We start from the raw sequence: 16,776 nt of genomic DNA on the forward strand, positions 1-16,776 counted from the left end.
GGACCATTTTCCTCTCTTGGTGGGCCTTTGTTGCTGGTAAGGACTGGCCCTAAATTCTTAAGTTCAGAACATATCATACAGGGTTGTTAAGGATCCACCTTATTTACTCAAAATGATAAGGCATTATTTTCCCCCGAGAGTTTGTAAAACAATTTAGAGTCACTTTTTTTCTCATTCATATATATATATATAAACTCCATTAGAACTTTTGTGGAAGTTCTAATGGAAATATTTTAAGCAAAATTTAGAGGGAGGGCTGGGGTTGTAACTCAGTGGGGGAGCGCGTGCTTAGCACATGTGAGGCATTGGGTTCTGTCCTCAGCACCACAAATAAGTAAATGAATAAATGTACTGTGTCCATCTACAACTAAAAAAAATTTTTTTAAATCATTCTTTTGAAAATAAATTAGAAATTTAGAGAGAATGGATGAATTAATGAAGTGATATTACTTTTAAGCTACTATATTGTTGAAGATTAAAAACATTGCTAATACTTACAGTGTGGGGGTTTTGTTTGTTTGTTTGTTTGTTCTTACATTGGTAATACACTAATAAGTCTTTTTTTAAAAGTATGCATTTTTAAACCTAAAAAGTGATTTTCAGGTACTTAAGCTAAAGAAGTAATCTAGGCAGGTAATTTATTTTGAGACTGCTTCTAATACCAAATAAAATTAGAGATAGATAAAATGCCATTAATAGGAATTTATTATACAAATTATGATTCTTCTTACTATTTTATGAAGCATATTGAAGATGACAGTGCTATATTGTTCCAGCAAGCTATTTACAACAGTAAAAATTATTTATAAAGTAATAATAATGCCATTTTTAAATTGTATAATACTCTAAGTATAGATTACATTTAATCTTTCTTTACAAATGTAATACAATGCATGATTACTACAAAAGGTAAAAGAAGGAAATATAGAAAATAGAAAACAAAAATAAATAATTTCCAGTTTTAGAAATGTCCACTAATATTTCTTCTCTTGAACTTTGTGTGTTTATGCTGTGCTGGGTATTGAACCCAGGGCCTCTTATTATAGTAGGCAAGCACTCTACCACTGAGCTACATCCTCGGCCATTTTTTCTTTTTTCAAATGAACCTGAATTTCTTTCATAATTATAAACTAGGGAAGAATGAACTTCTTTTGTCATGTAACTCTTTTTTTTTTTTAAATCTGCTTTTCTTTATTTTAGATTATGAAACCAAAGTATCGGTCTCTTTCTTATCCCTTCCTGCTTCCAAAGTCTCAAACCACAGCCCATGAGCTGAGATATCAGGTGCCTGGGGCCGTCCATGCTCGTGTGCAGGTAAGCCTGGTTTTACTTTTTTGGCAAAATACACTGATTAACATTAGTATTACTGGACTAAGTGACTATTACAGTGGCTTCTGAGTTTTCAATAAGGATAATTTGTCCAAAGCAAATCTGAATAGTCCTTTTAATATTCGGAATTATTTCCCTGTATTAAATGGATTCAATTCACCCTCATTATAAAACTCATTTATACATATAATAAATATGTGTCTTTAGAAAAGGCTACAATCAAGGAATGACTGTCCTCGTAATTCCTTCTGAAATGATCCCAGTAACATGATACACAGTAAACCTGGGGCTGATATTGCCTGAGCACCAGGAGCTTGGCTGAAACTTAACATCCAGGAAGCTAGTTATTATAGTCCAATCTAATTTTAGTACTCAATTAACCAAATGCCATTTGGAGGCTCTTTTAATGGAATAAGGAATTTCCTTAATAAAGTCACAAAATTTTATTAAACCCCGTCTAACCATCTCAAGTTACAAATAAGAAAATTCAAACCCAATGGGACTCTGAGGCGTGTCCAGAGCCAACTGGCTAATAACTGATAGGGTGGAGCTTGAAATCTTAGTCTGGTTCAGAGTTACCCAATCTACTGCCTTTACCAACTACAGCTCAGATACCTTGAAATCATGTGGTCACAGAGTGAGGATGGGCCCCCCCACCCTGGCATTGCCTTTGGTTCCCAGTTACCACCAGCAGCATTGGAAGCATTATTTAATAAAAATTCAGCAATCGTTAGCTGCCATCATTAATGGACTTAAATAATTCAGACATGGATTCTCATGAATGTGATTTTATAAAGGAAGTATCTAAATCTGTTACGCTGAATTATGTGCAAGTAGAGTTGCGTGCATATAAAAAATAAAGATATTTTACACCATAGATAAAATAACAGAACAATTTATTTTAAAGTTAAACCACTTGTGAGAAGTATATAGGACATATTGAATCATCCCAGTCTAGGAAGACTAATTTCAACTTGAAGGTGCAGATAGATAGCTGTGCACATATACAGAAATTGGTGAATGTTTTATGAACCTATTTAATTTTATTTTACATGGAAGAGAGAAAATTATTCATGCTAGAAGACAGAATAAGAATGTTGGTATTAGGAAAGTAAGAGAATTTAAGATTTGAACTTGCATTAAAATTGATGTGATCAATTTATCAAAGTTAGCTGATGTTAAGTATCTGTTGAAAATGTATTACTGAGAAATGTGTGTTTTGTGATGGATTAAGAATATTTTAGCCTACTGTTGCAAATACATGCATTTTCCACTCCCACATTGGTAAAGCCCTGACTTGTATTGTCTTATCCTGCTGTCCTGATAAGGCAGGTACACACTCTACAAATATTTCTCTTCACTCACCTCCGCACCACTGGGTATTGTGTTAGAGATGGAAATAGATCAGATGACCTCTTCTGATGAGCTCATATATTCATCCCTGATACATTCTGGATTTACTGTGCAAAGCCAATTCATTTTAAAAAGGCATTTACCACCACATGAGTGGGATCCTAATTAGAATAAGTTATACACTATGTATATATAAAATGTCAAAATACACTCTACTATCATGTGTATCTAAAATGAACAAATACAAAAATTTTAATAAGGGCATTTACCAAGATGCATGCACTCACTCATTCATTGATTCAGCCAACTTAGGTTTATTAAGTACCATCTGTTTGTAAAATGAAGCCATTGAAGCATACTTATGTATGCAAGGGACAGGCAGAAAATGATTTCTCTGCCTCAGGAAACTTAGTTAGCTGAGGAGATAAAGCTGTGCTGTTGAATAATTCAGTTAACAGTAAAGAGTATGGTAAAAAGCATGAAGGTACAGACCTACTGGTGAGTGTCCTCTCTAAGAAATAAACCTGCCCACTCAGAAGACAGGGAGACTGACTGCAACAACCATTTTCTCTTGGTGATGAAGTTGGATAGCATAAGGCCAGATGAGGTACCTGGAGTGCTGGCCTGGTGAGTTTAGATCTTGTCCTGGAAGTATTAGTGAACTTGGAATATTCTTTTCATTCAAGAAGAAACATGCTACATGAATGTTTTAAAAGGTTAACTTGATTATCCTAAGTATAATCAAACAAAAACCCAAGGATAATAAGGTTAATCTTCATAAAGCATATATCCCTAAAACTTGATTTAGGAACAGGGTTGTTTTACTTTTTTGGCAGCCAGGGTCAGGAGGTGCTAGGGATTTAACCCAGGGACACACTGAGTTATATCCCAAGCCCTTTTTTTTTCTTTTTAATTTCAAGATAGGGTCCCAGTAAGTTGTTTGGGGTCTCGTTAAGTTGCTGAGGCTGGCCGCAACTGGTGATCCTCCTGTCTCAGCCTCCCAAGCTGCTGGGATTACAAGCATGCGCCATCATGCCCAGCTAGGGACAGTTTTTGAAGTTGGGTTTTATCTTTGAAATGCTAATAATTATTCCATAAAAAAGGTTTCCATGGACAGAAGCTTTTGCAGATTTCTTTAATATTTAATAGGAGGGCTGAGTGCCTTTGTCACGCTGATGTTTTACAAAACCACTAAGTGGGAATGAGGTGCATTTCCCAAGCTTATTTGACGGGATCTCTCATTTTATTTCTTCTCATCTGTTTCTCTCTGAACAAACACTTTGGGACTTGAAGTTTATACATAGGAAGAACTTATTAAACCAAAGAGAATGAAAGCAAGGGACAAGAGAAAAGCCTGTGGAAGTAATTCTGCTGAACCCAGGAGGCCTAAACTAGAAAGGAAAGGCAGGGGCAAATCTGGAATATTCTTGAGGAGACAAAGGGACACAGTGACAAGACAATGACTGAAAATTAAGAACAAGGAAAAGGTAAAGCTAATTCGTTCAATGTCACTGACACAATCTCCCGAGAAAAAAATAGGACACATGTCATGTCTAGACTGATGGGCCAGGTCCCTGAAGACCTTGGCGGCTCCGGTGGTAGGTATGTTCTGGGTGATGTGAACCTTGCAGCACGATAATGGGTATAATAAAGAACCTAGAAGTGCTGCTAGGCTGTGCTTCTGGAAGCAGGAAAATTGTCCAGCTAAACATAATAAAATACATTCTAAAACCACAGCACGTAGCCTCAGCAAGTCATTTCCCCTCCCTGAACCTCATTTTTCTCATCTGAAAGCTTCCTGATTGGACTGAGTGATATCTACAATCCCTTCAGGTACTTAAAGGGGAGCTTTTCTCCAGAACCTTTGATAAATGAGGTGTCATTATAATTGTATCAGTTACCTTTCATTTAGGTGTCCTGATATATTTAGGAACCATTGTATAATAAAACTCAAATGTCCACCACAGATACACATCCTAATTTTAAAAATCATTATAATTACATTTATCACTAAATAGAAATAGAGCCAGACTCAGAATATGTACCTTGATAATGAAAATTGTTTCTCTGAATCTCTAAGAGGGAAAAAAAAATTCTTGAAGGAAATTAAAACATCATAGATCCACTTAGACACGTGGCAACGCAAAAAGAGGACAAAGATTACAAGAAAGAACATGTGAGGAAATAGGATGTCACCAGTGAACTCTTAAATTCACAAGACTATGAGATTATCATTTCTTTTATTCCTCTGGTCCTCAAAACCTGATATTCCAGTATATACCTCTCACCATCTCAGTCCCTAAAGGAAAAATCTCCCTCCAGGAGACCTGATGTGAAGGCCACAGGTAGGGAACCAGCTACTCTCTTTTAGGAGCTCATGTTCACTGCCACCTTTGGGCCCTGGTGACGGGCTGAACCCCGCTTAGCTGCCCAGGCCCCTCTTAGTGCCTGTACCTAATTTTGTATTTGTAAATTTGTATTATTTTTCTTAAAGAGTCCCACCCAGACCATGGTCAGGTATGGTGGCACATACCTACAATCCCAACAATTCAGGAGGCTGAGGCAGGACGATTGCAAGTTCAAAGCCAGACTCAACAACTTAGTAAAGCCCTAAGCAACTTAGGGGGACTCTGTCTCAAAATAAAAGGGGCAAGGGATGTGGCTTGGTGGTGAAGCATCTCTAGTACCATCAAAGGAAAAAAGAGCCCCTTCCTCAATCTGGACATGTCAGACCTGACCAAATCTGGAGCCCTCCTCTTTTTCAGTACATGTTGTTCAGAAATGATGAAATAACTCTAGTTGTGAAAACAGTGGGTGCAGCCAGGATGTACATCTTTTTGAAGCTAGGAAAGTCAGAGATGATCAGAAATTATAGACTTACCCTGCTACCTTTCTACACAGTGTTGCTTTGCTTTCTTCATGTCATTCACTGGCTTTAACCACTTATTTCCAGACATTATTTTTTTCAAATCATAAATGTAGTGCTTAGAGGGCAAGAACAGTAAACTAGGCCCATCTCTGGTTTTCCAAAAATTCCAGAAGGTGCCAAGGAATTTGTGCATGCTACTCAATTTTTAAAAGGTTTATTATCACATTTTCAAAGCTTTCACCCACCTGGCTATTCTATGACACTAGCCAAATGATTATTACCCACTCAGTTGAGAAATTGAACAAAATTCATCCTAAAGTATATTGTTTATTCAACAGTTTATTTCAAAACATCATTTAGAGACCACAAGCTTACTACATTATAAAGAAAACAGTATGATGTAGTAATTAAGATGTGAATTCTAGAGTCAGACTGTTAAAATCCCAACTCTGCCACTTACTAGCTGTATAAGTAGCTGCTTCACTTCTCTGTACTTGTTTCTATCATACATAAATCAGGTCTGATAATAAGTGTCTACTTTATAGGATTGAGTGACGGGTATCAGTGGGTAAATAACACATACAGAGCACTCAGAAGCACTAGTTTGTGTGCTATAGGTACTTTCAAGCTTTCCACAGTATTTCAAACGTTTGCAACAAAGACATTGATGTTTCTGTAGATGGGTCACTAGGTTAGTTCTGGATAAAAATCTTAATATCGTACTTATTGAAATAGAAAGGGCATTTGACATGATAAAGTAAATAATAGGTAGAAATTCATGTCATTTTTTTCATGTGCAAAAGGGAACCCAGTTATTTAATTTTTTTAAATACCAAAAACATTGGGCACACCTTTCCACAAAGGGGAACTCAGCCAGGGAGAGGGGCGCCACGTCAGGTAGCGTCGAAGCCTGTCCTTCCAGACACACAGTGCAGCTTCTGAAAGTCATCCAGACTCAGAGATGACCTCAGCAGCTTTCACTAACACTCTAAAAATAATCTCAGTGTTTCCACTCAGTGCTGGGCATTCTCAGAAGCCAGCCAAGAGCACTTGGAGTAGACATGGCAGGATAAGGCATGGGTCTGGGAGGAAGTCGGAGGTGGTTCCAAGACTGCATTTAGAAATTCACAGATAATATAGAAGAATGTGTTTTCTTACCAAAAAGAACGAATTAGGTTCCTGAATGTTCCTGTTGCCATTTAAGATAGGTTTCCAAGATGGGATATTTGACACATCTTTTAAGTGAAAGAAAATGTCTAATGCCATCAGCTTCTATTTGGAATCGATACAGGGAACAATCCTTTTAAATAAATCAGGCAGTTAATAGTAGAAACCATCCTGTCAATTCTCGTGTTGAGAATCCATGTCTGTATTGGAAGAAATAACTCCACTGAAGGCATGTATACCATTGTTTAAATGAAAGACAGGAAGGAGGGAGAAAGGAGATAAAGGAAAAACAGGCAAGGAAATTTATAGGCAAATAAATGATATTTAACTTATACCATGGGAAAAAAACTGTTTTCACACTTGGCAAAATGTCCAAATGACATTCCAAAGGACCTGGTAGATTTCAAAGGACAGCACAATGTTTTGTAGTGCAGACTGGTATGAGGATAAGGTAGGTGGTGGATGGGAAATCAGAAGCCATTATACTTGTTGCCATGAAAGCCACTTAATGGTGGGAACTCTTTCCTATGCAGGACCAGGTCTCCATGCATAACAGTATGTGTTGCTGTGGGTCTTGACTGACAGAAGCTGATATTGATTGAACTCAGTGCCCAGCACTGTGCTGAGATTTTTGGAAATTATTCTGTTGATTTTCATGAGCTGATAAGCCGTACTTCTGTTCAGCGTCTGTTTTTACAGTTGAGGAAACTAAAGCTTTGAGAAACTAAAACTTTGGAGAAGTTGCTTTACTTCTCTGTACATGTTTCCATCATCTGTAAACCAGGGGTAATAATAGGATCTGCCTCATAGGATTGAGCCATGGACTAAGTCCACACTTATAAGTCTAGATTCTGAGCCCTTTGGCTTCAGCACCTGAAGTCATACCTGTTAAAGGTGGAGACTTTGAGTAAGACCCAGGGTGATTGTAGCCAATGAGGTAAGGTGGAGTTATATGTCTGCCCTCCTCCTTTCACACCTCCTTTCTGGCTCCCAAGAGCTGCCAACTATACTGTTTTCCCCTCTTCTCTCCCCTTAACTCTCATTCTTCAAAACTGTCTTTTTCTTTCTCTCCTTTAGCCTCAAGAATAACTTCTTCCTTTGGTGCTGGCGAAAGAATCATCCTAAATGAGCAATTACACACTGTGATATGAGTAGGCACCACGGACTAAGAAAAAGTAGTTGTTAAAAGAAAGGGCTTTCTTTAGATCAACTTCTTGACCTCTCTTGCCTACTAGTCTCTTCAATGCACACTAGAAGTACTGGGCCTCACAAACTGAGCTCTGCCTGTCTCTCCCCATGCCCATGCCCCTTGGGAGCTTCTGCACATGATGCCAACTTCTGCTTGTGGGACATATAAAAAGTGCTTTTGTCCTAAGGAGTCTTTGTTCCATAATTGACTTGGAAGCTTAGGGAAATAAAAAGGAATTGAGATATGCACTGTATTTATAGGCAATAAAACGTTGTGGTTAAAAAAAAAAAAAAGGAAAGAACTTTGGGACACATAGTAAGAAAGTTCTGAACATTTTCCTTCAAGAAGAGATTTCTGTTATTTAGTCTAAATATTCGACTTGGGCCCATAGCATGTAAGGGGATTAGGGCTGTGGTTAAAGAGAAGGCTATATTTTAAGTCAAAAAATTGGACATAGTACAAAGGAAAATTACTGGTCCTGGTTACAATTTTGAGGCTAAACCATAAAATCAGAAATATGCCATTTTCATGTGCTTTAAAATTGTGTATCCAAACTTGAGATTTGAAAAGTGTGGGTTGGATTCGATTCCCAGTATACTGGGGACAGTAAGATAAGCCACATTTCTGTGTGAGGGGGGAGGAGTCTGGGCTTGTCTCAGTTACATGGGTTTAAAACAGAAATGTGAGACAAGTTGATTGGGTCAGTGAAGAAAAAAAAGCAGAAAGTCAATCTAAAACTTAAAACAAAGGGAAGTCAATCAAAATGTGTTTGACTTATTTGACTGTGGAGAAAAATTTCTACACCCTCAAGCACTGAAAGCAGCTGAGTTGACTTTCACATAACCTCAGGGTTCCAAGATTGAAGGGTGCAGACAGAACAAAAAGGAAACTCATTATTTTCAGTTCATCTTATGGTGATGGGCAGATTTTTAACTAATTGGAATAGTAGATGAATAATAATCCCAAGTGATTTTTTTTCCTGTGTTGCATAAAAGATAACTTTCATGTTTGACCAAAAATAATGACATTTTTCAATTAAATGAAATTTCATTGTGAGTGAAGTGGCCTTGGGCATGGGGATAGATGATGCAGGACCCCTCAGGAGGTGGTGATCTCTGCTACTGTACTCAGGTGGCTAAGTGCCAGACTTCAAGGAGATCCTCCATTCTTGTTCCACTCTCCCCCAGGCTGATACTTGGAATGCCTTCTTTAGAAGTATGTCTTTGAATGTTTTACATTGAAATGCCTCTGGAAGGGGAAAGATTTACCATTACCTTCCCAGGGAAAGTAGCAAATATGTGACCTTCCTGTTTTCCCTTCACAGCAGCTCTTGGTAATCAACCTCAGATTTCTTCCCAGTATGCTTTATTTCCAGAATCTTCTCTCCAGCACAGCTGTCCAGGAAGCCACTCCAAATTGATTCAATAGAACATGAAAGTTGACATCTACTTGACAATCCTAAATTTTATCTTATGTGAATGAGTTTTTTAAATCAGCAAATTTTTCAGAGTGAAAAGGAAAGAAAGTGTAGTTTCTGGATTGGAAGAAGAGAAGTCACCATTAGGGGGTTTTCTGGGTATTGAATCCAGGGCTTTGTGCATGTGAGGCAAGCACTCTACCAACTGAGCTGTATCCCCAGCCCTATCAATAGCCTTTTACAGAGAAAGAGATCTCATGTATCTACTGCTTAAGTGCCGTATACCATTATTAGCTTTTTGCATTAATTTTGCCACGTTTTCCTTCACAGCAGCTTTGGAAAGGAGGTGAGAAGGGTGAGAAAGGGAGAGAGAGGTCTCAATTGTACCTTAGAGGAAAGTAAGCTTCCATGACTTGAAATGACTTATCCAAGGTTAAAGTGCAAAGCTGTGACACAGATCTCAAGTCCCTGTCTTTCCAAAGCTGTGACACAGAACTCAAGTCCCTGTCTTTCCAGCGTACACGGCAATTTTATACATAGGTTCCAGAATTACATAGAATTAGACCAAAATGCATGTCCTAAGAATCTTCTCGCGGTAACCTACATTTTTTCAGGCCCATCTCCTTAGCAACAAAATTCAACATTAATTTAAATGGACTAAGAACTAAAATTTCTATTTGTTCAATCTTTGTTATTTTAACCTGGTGAATAATAGCACAGTTCCCTGGAGATGATAAAAAACAAAACAAAAAACAGATATTTTCCCAATCTGAATCATTTGAACTTAAATTTTCCTTGTGGGTTTTCTTCTGTGATATTTTACTATTCATGTTTTTGGTTAAATTGTCTAATTCATTGCATATGTTCATATGACAAAATTAACTGAAATGGCTGGAGGAGAGAGATCTTGCTATACATATCCCATCCTGGCTAAAGAAATAATATCATTGAGAATGGCACAATCAATGATTTTTGCAAGTACAGTAGCCTTATAGATACAATTGCTAAGTTTTTTATTAGATCAGATATAGATAGATAGATGATAGATATATGTATGTGTGTGTGTTTATGTATGTGTATGTGTGTGTGTGTATGTGTGTGTATAATATATATCAGACATAAAACTGATTATGTATTGGGTCACTTTGAATGTTCCTAATAAGTATGGGGTCAGTCCTTTTATCTTTAAGTTAACCTTCTGAGAAACAATTTCAGCATCCCTTTCCAATCAGGAATAGCAAACCTATTTTTAGAGTCTTCTGTAATGTCATGCTATTGTTTAAGAAAGTTAGTGAAGGCTGGGGCTGTTGCTCAGTGGCAGAGCACTTGCCTCCCATGTGTGAGGCACTGGGTTTGATCTTAGCATCATATAAAAATAAACAAATAAAGGCATTCTGTCCATCTTTAACTACCAATTTAAAAAAAAAAAGTCAGTGGGTATTTATTGAGTGCCAACCTACTGTATGCTAATGTTCTACCTCAATACTAGTAAGAGTGCTAAAGGGAAAATGACAGCCAGTGTTGCTTAGTGTTGAGAAAGCTAGGGAAAGCTTCCACGATCCCTGTTCCCCCCTGCGATGCACAGCCACAGTGTGCTGGGCAGCATCTCTGATGTGATCTCCCATAGCTCACATGCATCCTCTAATGCTCTTACTAATAATAAGTCCGTGCCACTTATTAGGGGCCAGACCTCCTGTCATACACTTCACAGTAATTCATTTAATTCTCTGTATAATCCTAGAAAGTAGCTCCTCCATTTTATAGTACAGAAATTGCTAGCACCAGTATATTTAAGCTATACTTAGGTCTGAGCTAGAAGTTCTTGTAATCCAGGCAGGAGCAGGTACATGTTCTAATAGAGGGATGCAGTGTGATTGATAAGAGAGAATCTGGTAAATCTTTGAAAGAGTAAATAGAACCAGATGTGTGACTGGATATGGACTCTGAGGAGAGGGGGCATGCCAAAGAGCTCCAAAGGTCACTAACTTTAAAGACTGATCAAATGATAGTGTGCCCCCAGGCAGTGGGGTATTTGAGATGGGAAGCAGTTTAGGGGAAGTGGTCAGGAGTTCAGCTTTGATCTGACTAATCAAGGTGATGAAGTCAACTCCAAATTGATTGGTATGACCCACAGACGTGGTGAAAGGGCAAAACAGTGTAGCATGGTGGTCAAGTCTAGGATCTAGAATGAAAACCTCTAGTGTCAGTGTTAGTGCCTCCATGACTCTGTGTACTCTTATCCAAACCTGTTTTCTTACTTGTTACTGGGTTCCTATTATAATCAACAAAAGAAAATTTAGAGTTAAGGTGAGATATCAAAGGTTAGACAGCTAATGAAAGGCAGATTCCAGGTCATAAACCTAAATGAACTATCTTTTAAAATGTGTAATCTGATTGCTATCTATTCTGGGAGAAAGGAATAATCACATTCTTAACTCAGAGCTAGGAAGACCCTATCATGTCATCCAAATTAAGACACTTTGAGTAAAAGTGGGTGCTATTAATAAATACATTAAAAAGACAGGCATTCTGGTGCAATTGTGGGAGTCCAGGAAAGGAGTACTAATGATTACATTACTTACAACCACCAGAAGAGATACTTTTAAAATCCTGTTTGTAGAAACCACAGGTATGGTTTCCAATTTTGAATAAACATAATTCTGGGTGGAAGAGGGTATATTCAGGATGTGTTTTCCAGCTGGGCTCCTTTGTATACAATGATCAGTCTCCTCTCATCTCTTCCTCAGCAGTGTTCCTCACCCCACAACTACCCCTTGGCCCACATATGACACTCAAGCCACTGTGATTATTCAGTTGTTTAGAAGGAAAAGGGGTGACTTCATTGCATTAATACATCTGGTGTTGTCTCCGTTGTCTGATATTTGCTCATTGCTCATTGCTGCCTGGTAGTTGCTCCGCTCTGCTGCTGATTGGTCTGCTGGCATAAAGTACCATGAAGAGTCCATCCATGCTGCTTACATCTATGTGATAGAGAACAGCAAGCACTATATCTACATTGAAGTAAGTCCTGCTCATGTCACACATTGAAACTGCCTGCCCAGAAATGTCACCGAGACCACAGGTTCAGGACCTACCATATTGATGTGTGTCTATAGAACTGGAGAGTTCTGGAGAACTGCTAATTCCCGTCACCTGACTGTTGATCTCCCCTGAAATTCACTCTGCATTGTCATTGACTCAAGCTTATAATGGGGGTCTCCCAAATCCATGTTATTAAAATGTGTCAACTCACTGTAATATTGTTTGCCAAAAATACCCCAACATGAATGTATCAGCTTGTGGCTTAGTTGGAGGGCTGAGATGTGAGGCATGTGCTATTTGAGGTCAGCACACATACAGAGAGACATACTAGCTAAAGAGACCATGCAATGTCACTGGTTTGGGGATGTTCGACTATGGAGAGTACAGGGAAATGAACATGGAAAAGGAAGATGTGAGATTGTTAAAGGCAGGAACCACCTTCTTCAATCCTCTGTGAACTACCATTCATTAGAAAGGGTTTTCAGATCCCAGAGTTTGTGTGCAGAGTATATGAGAAAATCTGGGAACACTGAGTTTAGTCTGGGAAATTTAATTGCACTTCAAAGTGGACATAAAAATAGTTCAGGGCACTTGGAAAACCCTGAGAAAATAAAAAGTCCCAATAATGGAAAAAATACATCAGGGTTCATCTGCCTTCCTTATTCTAACTTTTTTTTCCCCATTGAATAAAATGGTGAAAGGGTGGTGGATGAGCAGGAGAGAATCATTCTAGCCCTATTTTCTTTCTCCTTGAGTGTTTGCCTGCTCCCTCTGCATACTGTGACAATTCATTAAAAGCAAACAGCAAAGAATTGGAGCCTTATTTATTTTGCAGGCCTGGAGAAAGGAAAGGCTAATTTAAAATATTAGCAGGCTAAATGCAACATGATATCCTGATTGGGATCATGACATAAGGAACATTAGTGGGAAAATTAGTGAACTCTGTACAAAGTCTAGAGGATAGTAATGCCATTAGTACTACTGCCTTTGACAGTTGTACCATAGTAATTTAAGATGCTAAAGCTGGCTCACTCTTTTTTAGTAGTTTTCATGTTGCCTTTTTTTAAACACTAGCATGGCATTAAATGGTGTCAGTAGTGTCATGTAGGTACACATGGTAATGCCATGTAGGTACCCACGATCTTGGACATGGGCCAGGTTGACACTCCTCTAGTCAAGGTAAGGTGGCATTCCCTGTACTCCTCCAAAAAGAAAAGAAGTACAGGACACGGCATATGGCCAGCCAGTCTGTCTTCACAGCTGCAGAGGAATGCTAAACTCCTTTGTATTATGAATTAAGAAAACAAAAACGTGGTTTAGTTGCCATTGGGATTTCATTTGCTTAATGCCCTACAGCAAACCACAGTCTCAAATGGGTTCCTGCACAGTGTCTTCCTATAAGTTTTTCTTCTCCTGAGGCATTTTGCAGATTTGTGTACTTTAAGTGTAAACATTTGTGAGTCATAAAAATGATAATGCTACAAACAGAGGGTAATCATATTTTGAGTTATTGCTTATAAATCTTCATACCCCAAGATGATTAACAAATATTGCTTCAAGATGATTGTCCTTAGAAATTACAGTTACATTATAAGAATCTGGATTCTATTTGAACACATAGCACTCATAATATTTACATTTAATTTTTGACATCCCCTTATGCAGCAACAAAATCTTTTCCACTATTATGATGATAATGCCATGGCTGAGTTTCTAGTAATAGTTTTAAAGGATGTTTTATAGATGCATGAATACCAGAAGTACTTAGAGAACTATTTCTTTTTCCATTTTATTAGTGTATATATATTATATATGTATATACATACAACATACTAACAAAAGAGATTTGAAAATACTTAAGATAGCAGTTCAGAGTTAATCAGAGAACCCATCCTCCGAGAGAGAGAGAGAGAGAGAGAGAGAGAGAGAACATAAAGCAAATTCAAGGAAATAATGGAGAAAGGCGGAGAGAATTAGATCAAGGCTTCTGTAGTCTACCTTGTTAAAAAAAAGTAAATTTAGCACGAGACAGGATGTTTATCAATATGGAATTTTTAATCATAAGCATTTATATAATATGTGAATCTGAAAAAAAACCTAATTCTGTTCTAAGAATGTAATTTAAAAGTTTGAGGGTGAAGTAACAGTGCAGCCTGCCTCTTGAAGAGGCAGGTTCTTAGTAATCAAGGACCTAGTCTGTGCATGAGGCCCAGAATCAGATGGTTGTGCATGAGGCCCAGAATCAGATGGTTGTGCTTTGATTCTGTGTCATTTACTTTCCCAATGTGATTTCAGTAGTCAGAACACAGCTGCTGTGTGACACACTTTTTTAAAAGTACAAATGTAATTTTTATTGACTACATTTTTTTTAGAACTATGTGTAAACTACTAAGAAAGGAATGCCTTCATGATGGCCCCTATGTTTTCCTCACAGAACCAATTTTTCATAAGCTGTGCTGATGACAAAGTAGTATTCAACAAGGTAGGCGATGCTATCGCCCAGCGGATCCTGAAAGCTCACAGGTAATGTTTTGGCTTTTATTTGTTGTTGTTGTTTTACTTGAAGTTGTTGATGCAGATGTCTTTATTTCCTATGAACATGGCTTTTCAAAGCCCATTTTTAAAGGGCTGTCATTTCCTGCTAGACTTGAATGTGGTCCAGCCAGTGGTAGGTTGTTGTTTGCTTTAATCTGAGTCACTAGGAATTTTTGAGTCCATTTTGGTGGGACAAATAGGATGTCCAGTCATTTTTTCCTGGCCACACTCTTTCCCATGCATGAGATTTGTGGTTTGATTTATTTAATGGCAGACAGTGATCTATGTTCACTTATAAACAAAGCAAAATAAACATCTTTTGCCATGGATTATATTTAAATTCTTGTTCCCATCTGTCTTATGTCTTCAGCTCATGGGATTATTCCTTAAATAATAGTTTTATTGAGATAGAATCCACATCCTAAGTAACCACCGGCTTAAAAACTGTACAGTGTACCAATCTTTAGTATATTTATAGAGTTGCACAACCATCACCTAATCAATTTTAGAATATTTTCATCATTCCAGGAAAAAAAAAAATGCCTTTTGGTAGTCATCGCTCGTTGCTTTCTTTCCTGAGCCCCCTTAAAATTCACAAATCTACTTTTGTTTTTTTGTAGATGTGCCAACATGAGCATTTCCTATAAATGGAATCATTTAATATGTTGTCTTTTATGAGTGATTTCTTATAGCTTATCTGTCATAACGTATCAGTGTTTTCATCTCTTTTTATTGCCAGCTACTATTTCATTATATGGATATACCACATTTTATTTGTCCATTTGGCTATCATGAATAACACTGTTATAGATGTTCTGTACTAGGCTTTTTCTTTTGCTTTGTTTTAGAGATTCACTGTGGTATGTGCATATGTACATAGGAGAGTTCGGTCAGATTCATTCCAACATTTTTCACTTTTCCTGTCCCTCTTCCCTCCTTCTTCTACTCCACTCTCTTCTATTTTTTTATGGGATTCTCTTTCCCCACTTTTTCTTTTGCTTCCTCCTCCCCTCATTTTGGTCTCACTTCTGCATGTCAGAGACACCTTTAGTGGTTTTATGCAAACATGTTTTTGTTTCTCTAGGGGTAAAATTGCTGGGTCATGATGGTAACTCTCTGTTTGACATTTTAAGGAACTGGCAGAGCATCTTCCAAAGCAGCTACACCATTTTACATTCCTACAGTGTATGAGCTTCAATTTCTCTATATCCTTGTGAATTCTGATTGTCTCTCTTTCCATTATAGTTATTCTAGAAGGTATGAAATAGCATCCCAATGCAGTTTTAATTTGAATTTCTCTAATGATTAATGATGTTGAGCATCTTTTTGTGTGTTTATTGACCATATACTTATTACTCAGCTACCTTGCCCATTTTTATTGAGTTATTTGACTTTTTATTGTGGAATTGCCAGTTCTTTAAATATTCTAAATACAAGTCCAATATAGGATACATGATTTTCAAGTATTTTTTTCCCATTCCATGGATTGTTTTTTTTTTTTTTTTACTTTCTTGATGATATTGTTTGAAACATAGACGTTTTAATATTGATGAAGCCCAAGTTATCATTTTTTTATTTTCTAAGAATGATCAGTGGGGTTGTGGCTCAGTAGCAGAGCACTTACCTTGCATATGTGAGGCACTGGGTTCAATCCTTAGTACCACATAAAAATAAACAAACAGGGTCCAGGGTTGTGGCTCAGGGGTAGAGCACTTGCCTAGCATGTATAAGACACTGGGTTTGATCCCTGGCACTACATAAAACTGAAAAAAATAAAATAAAGGCATTGTGTTCATCTACAACTAAAAAGAAAATCAAACAAATAAATAAATAATCAAAATAAAGATATTATGTCCATGTAAAACTAAAAAAAAT

General features: G+C 37.5%; 1 protein-coding gene across 2 annotated transcripts in view; it reads left to right on the forward strand.

The window, feature by feature from the left end:
* The window catches only part of Pld1 (phospholipase D1), a 117,355-nt gene that overhangs the window by 53,459 nt on the left and 47,120 nt on the right, over positions 1–16,776 (forward strand). For both annotated transcript variants that reach the window (XM_076866955.2, XM_076866957.2), the window contains 3 exons: positions 1,201–1,314; positions 12,235–12,345; positions 14,801–14,889. In XM_076866955.2, coding sequence (XP_076723070.2) covers positions 1,201–1,314; positions 12,235–12,345; positions 14,801–14,889 — 314 coding nt within the window. The remainder of the gene's footprint in view (positions 1–1,200; positions 1,315–12,234; positions 12,346–14,800; positions 14,890–16,776) is intronic.

This window comes from Callospermophilus lateralis, chromosome 10 (assembly GCF_048772815.1).
Source record: "Callospermophilus lateralis isolate mCalLat2 chromosome 10, mCalLat2.hap1, whole genome shotgun sequence".
NCBI classification, from domain to species: Eukaryota; Metazoa; Chordata; class Mammalia; order Rodentia; family Sciuridae; genus Callospermophilus; species Callospermophilus lateralis.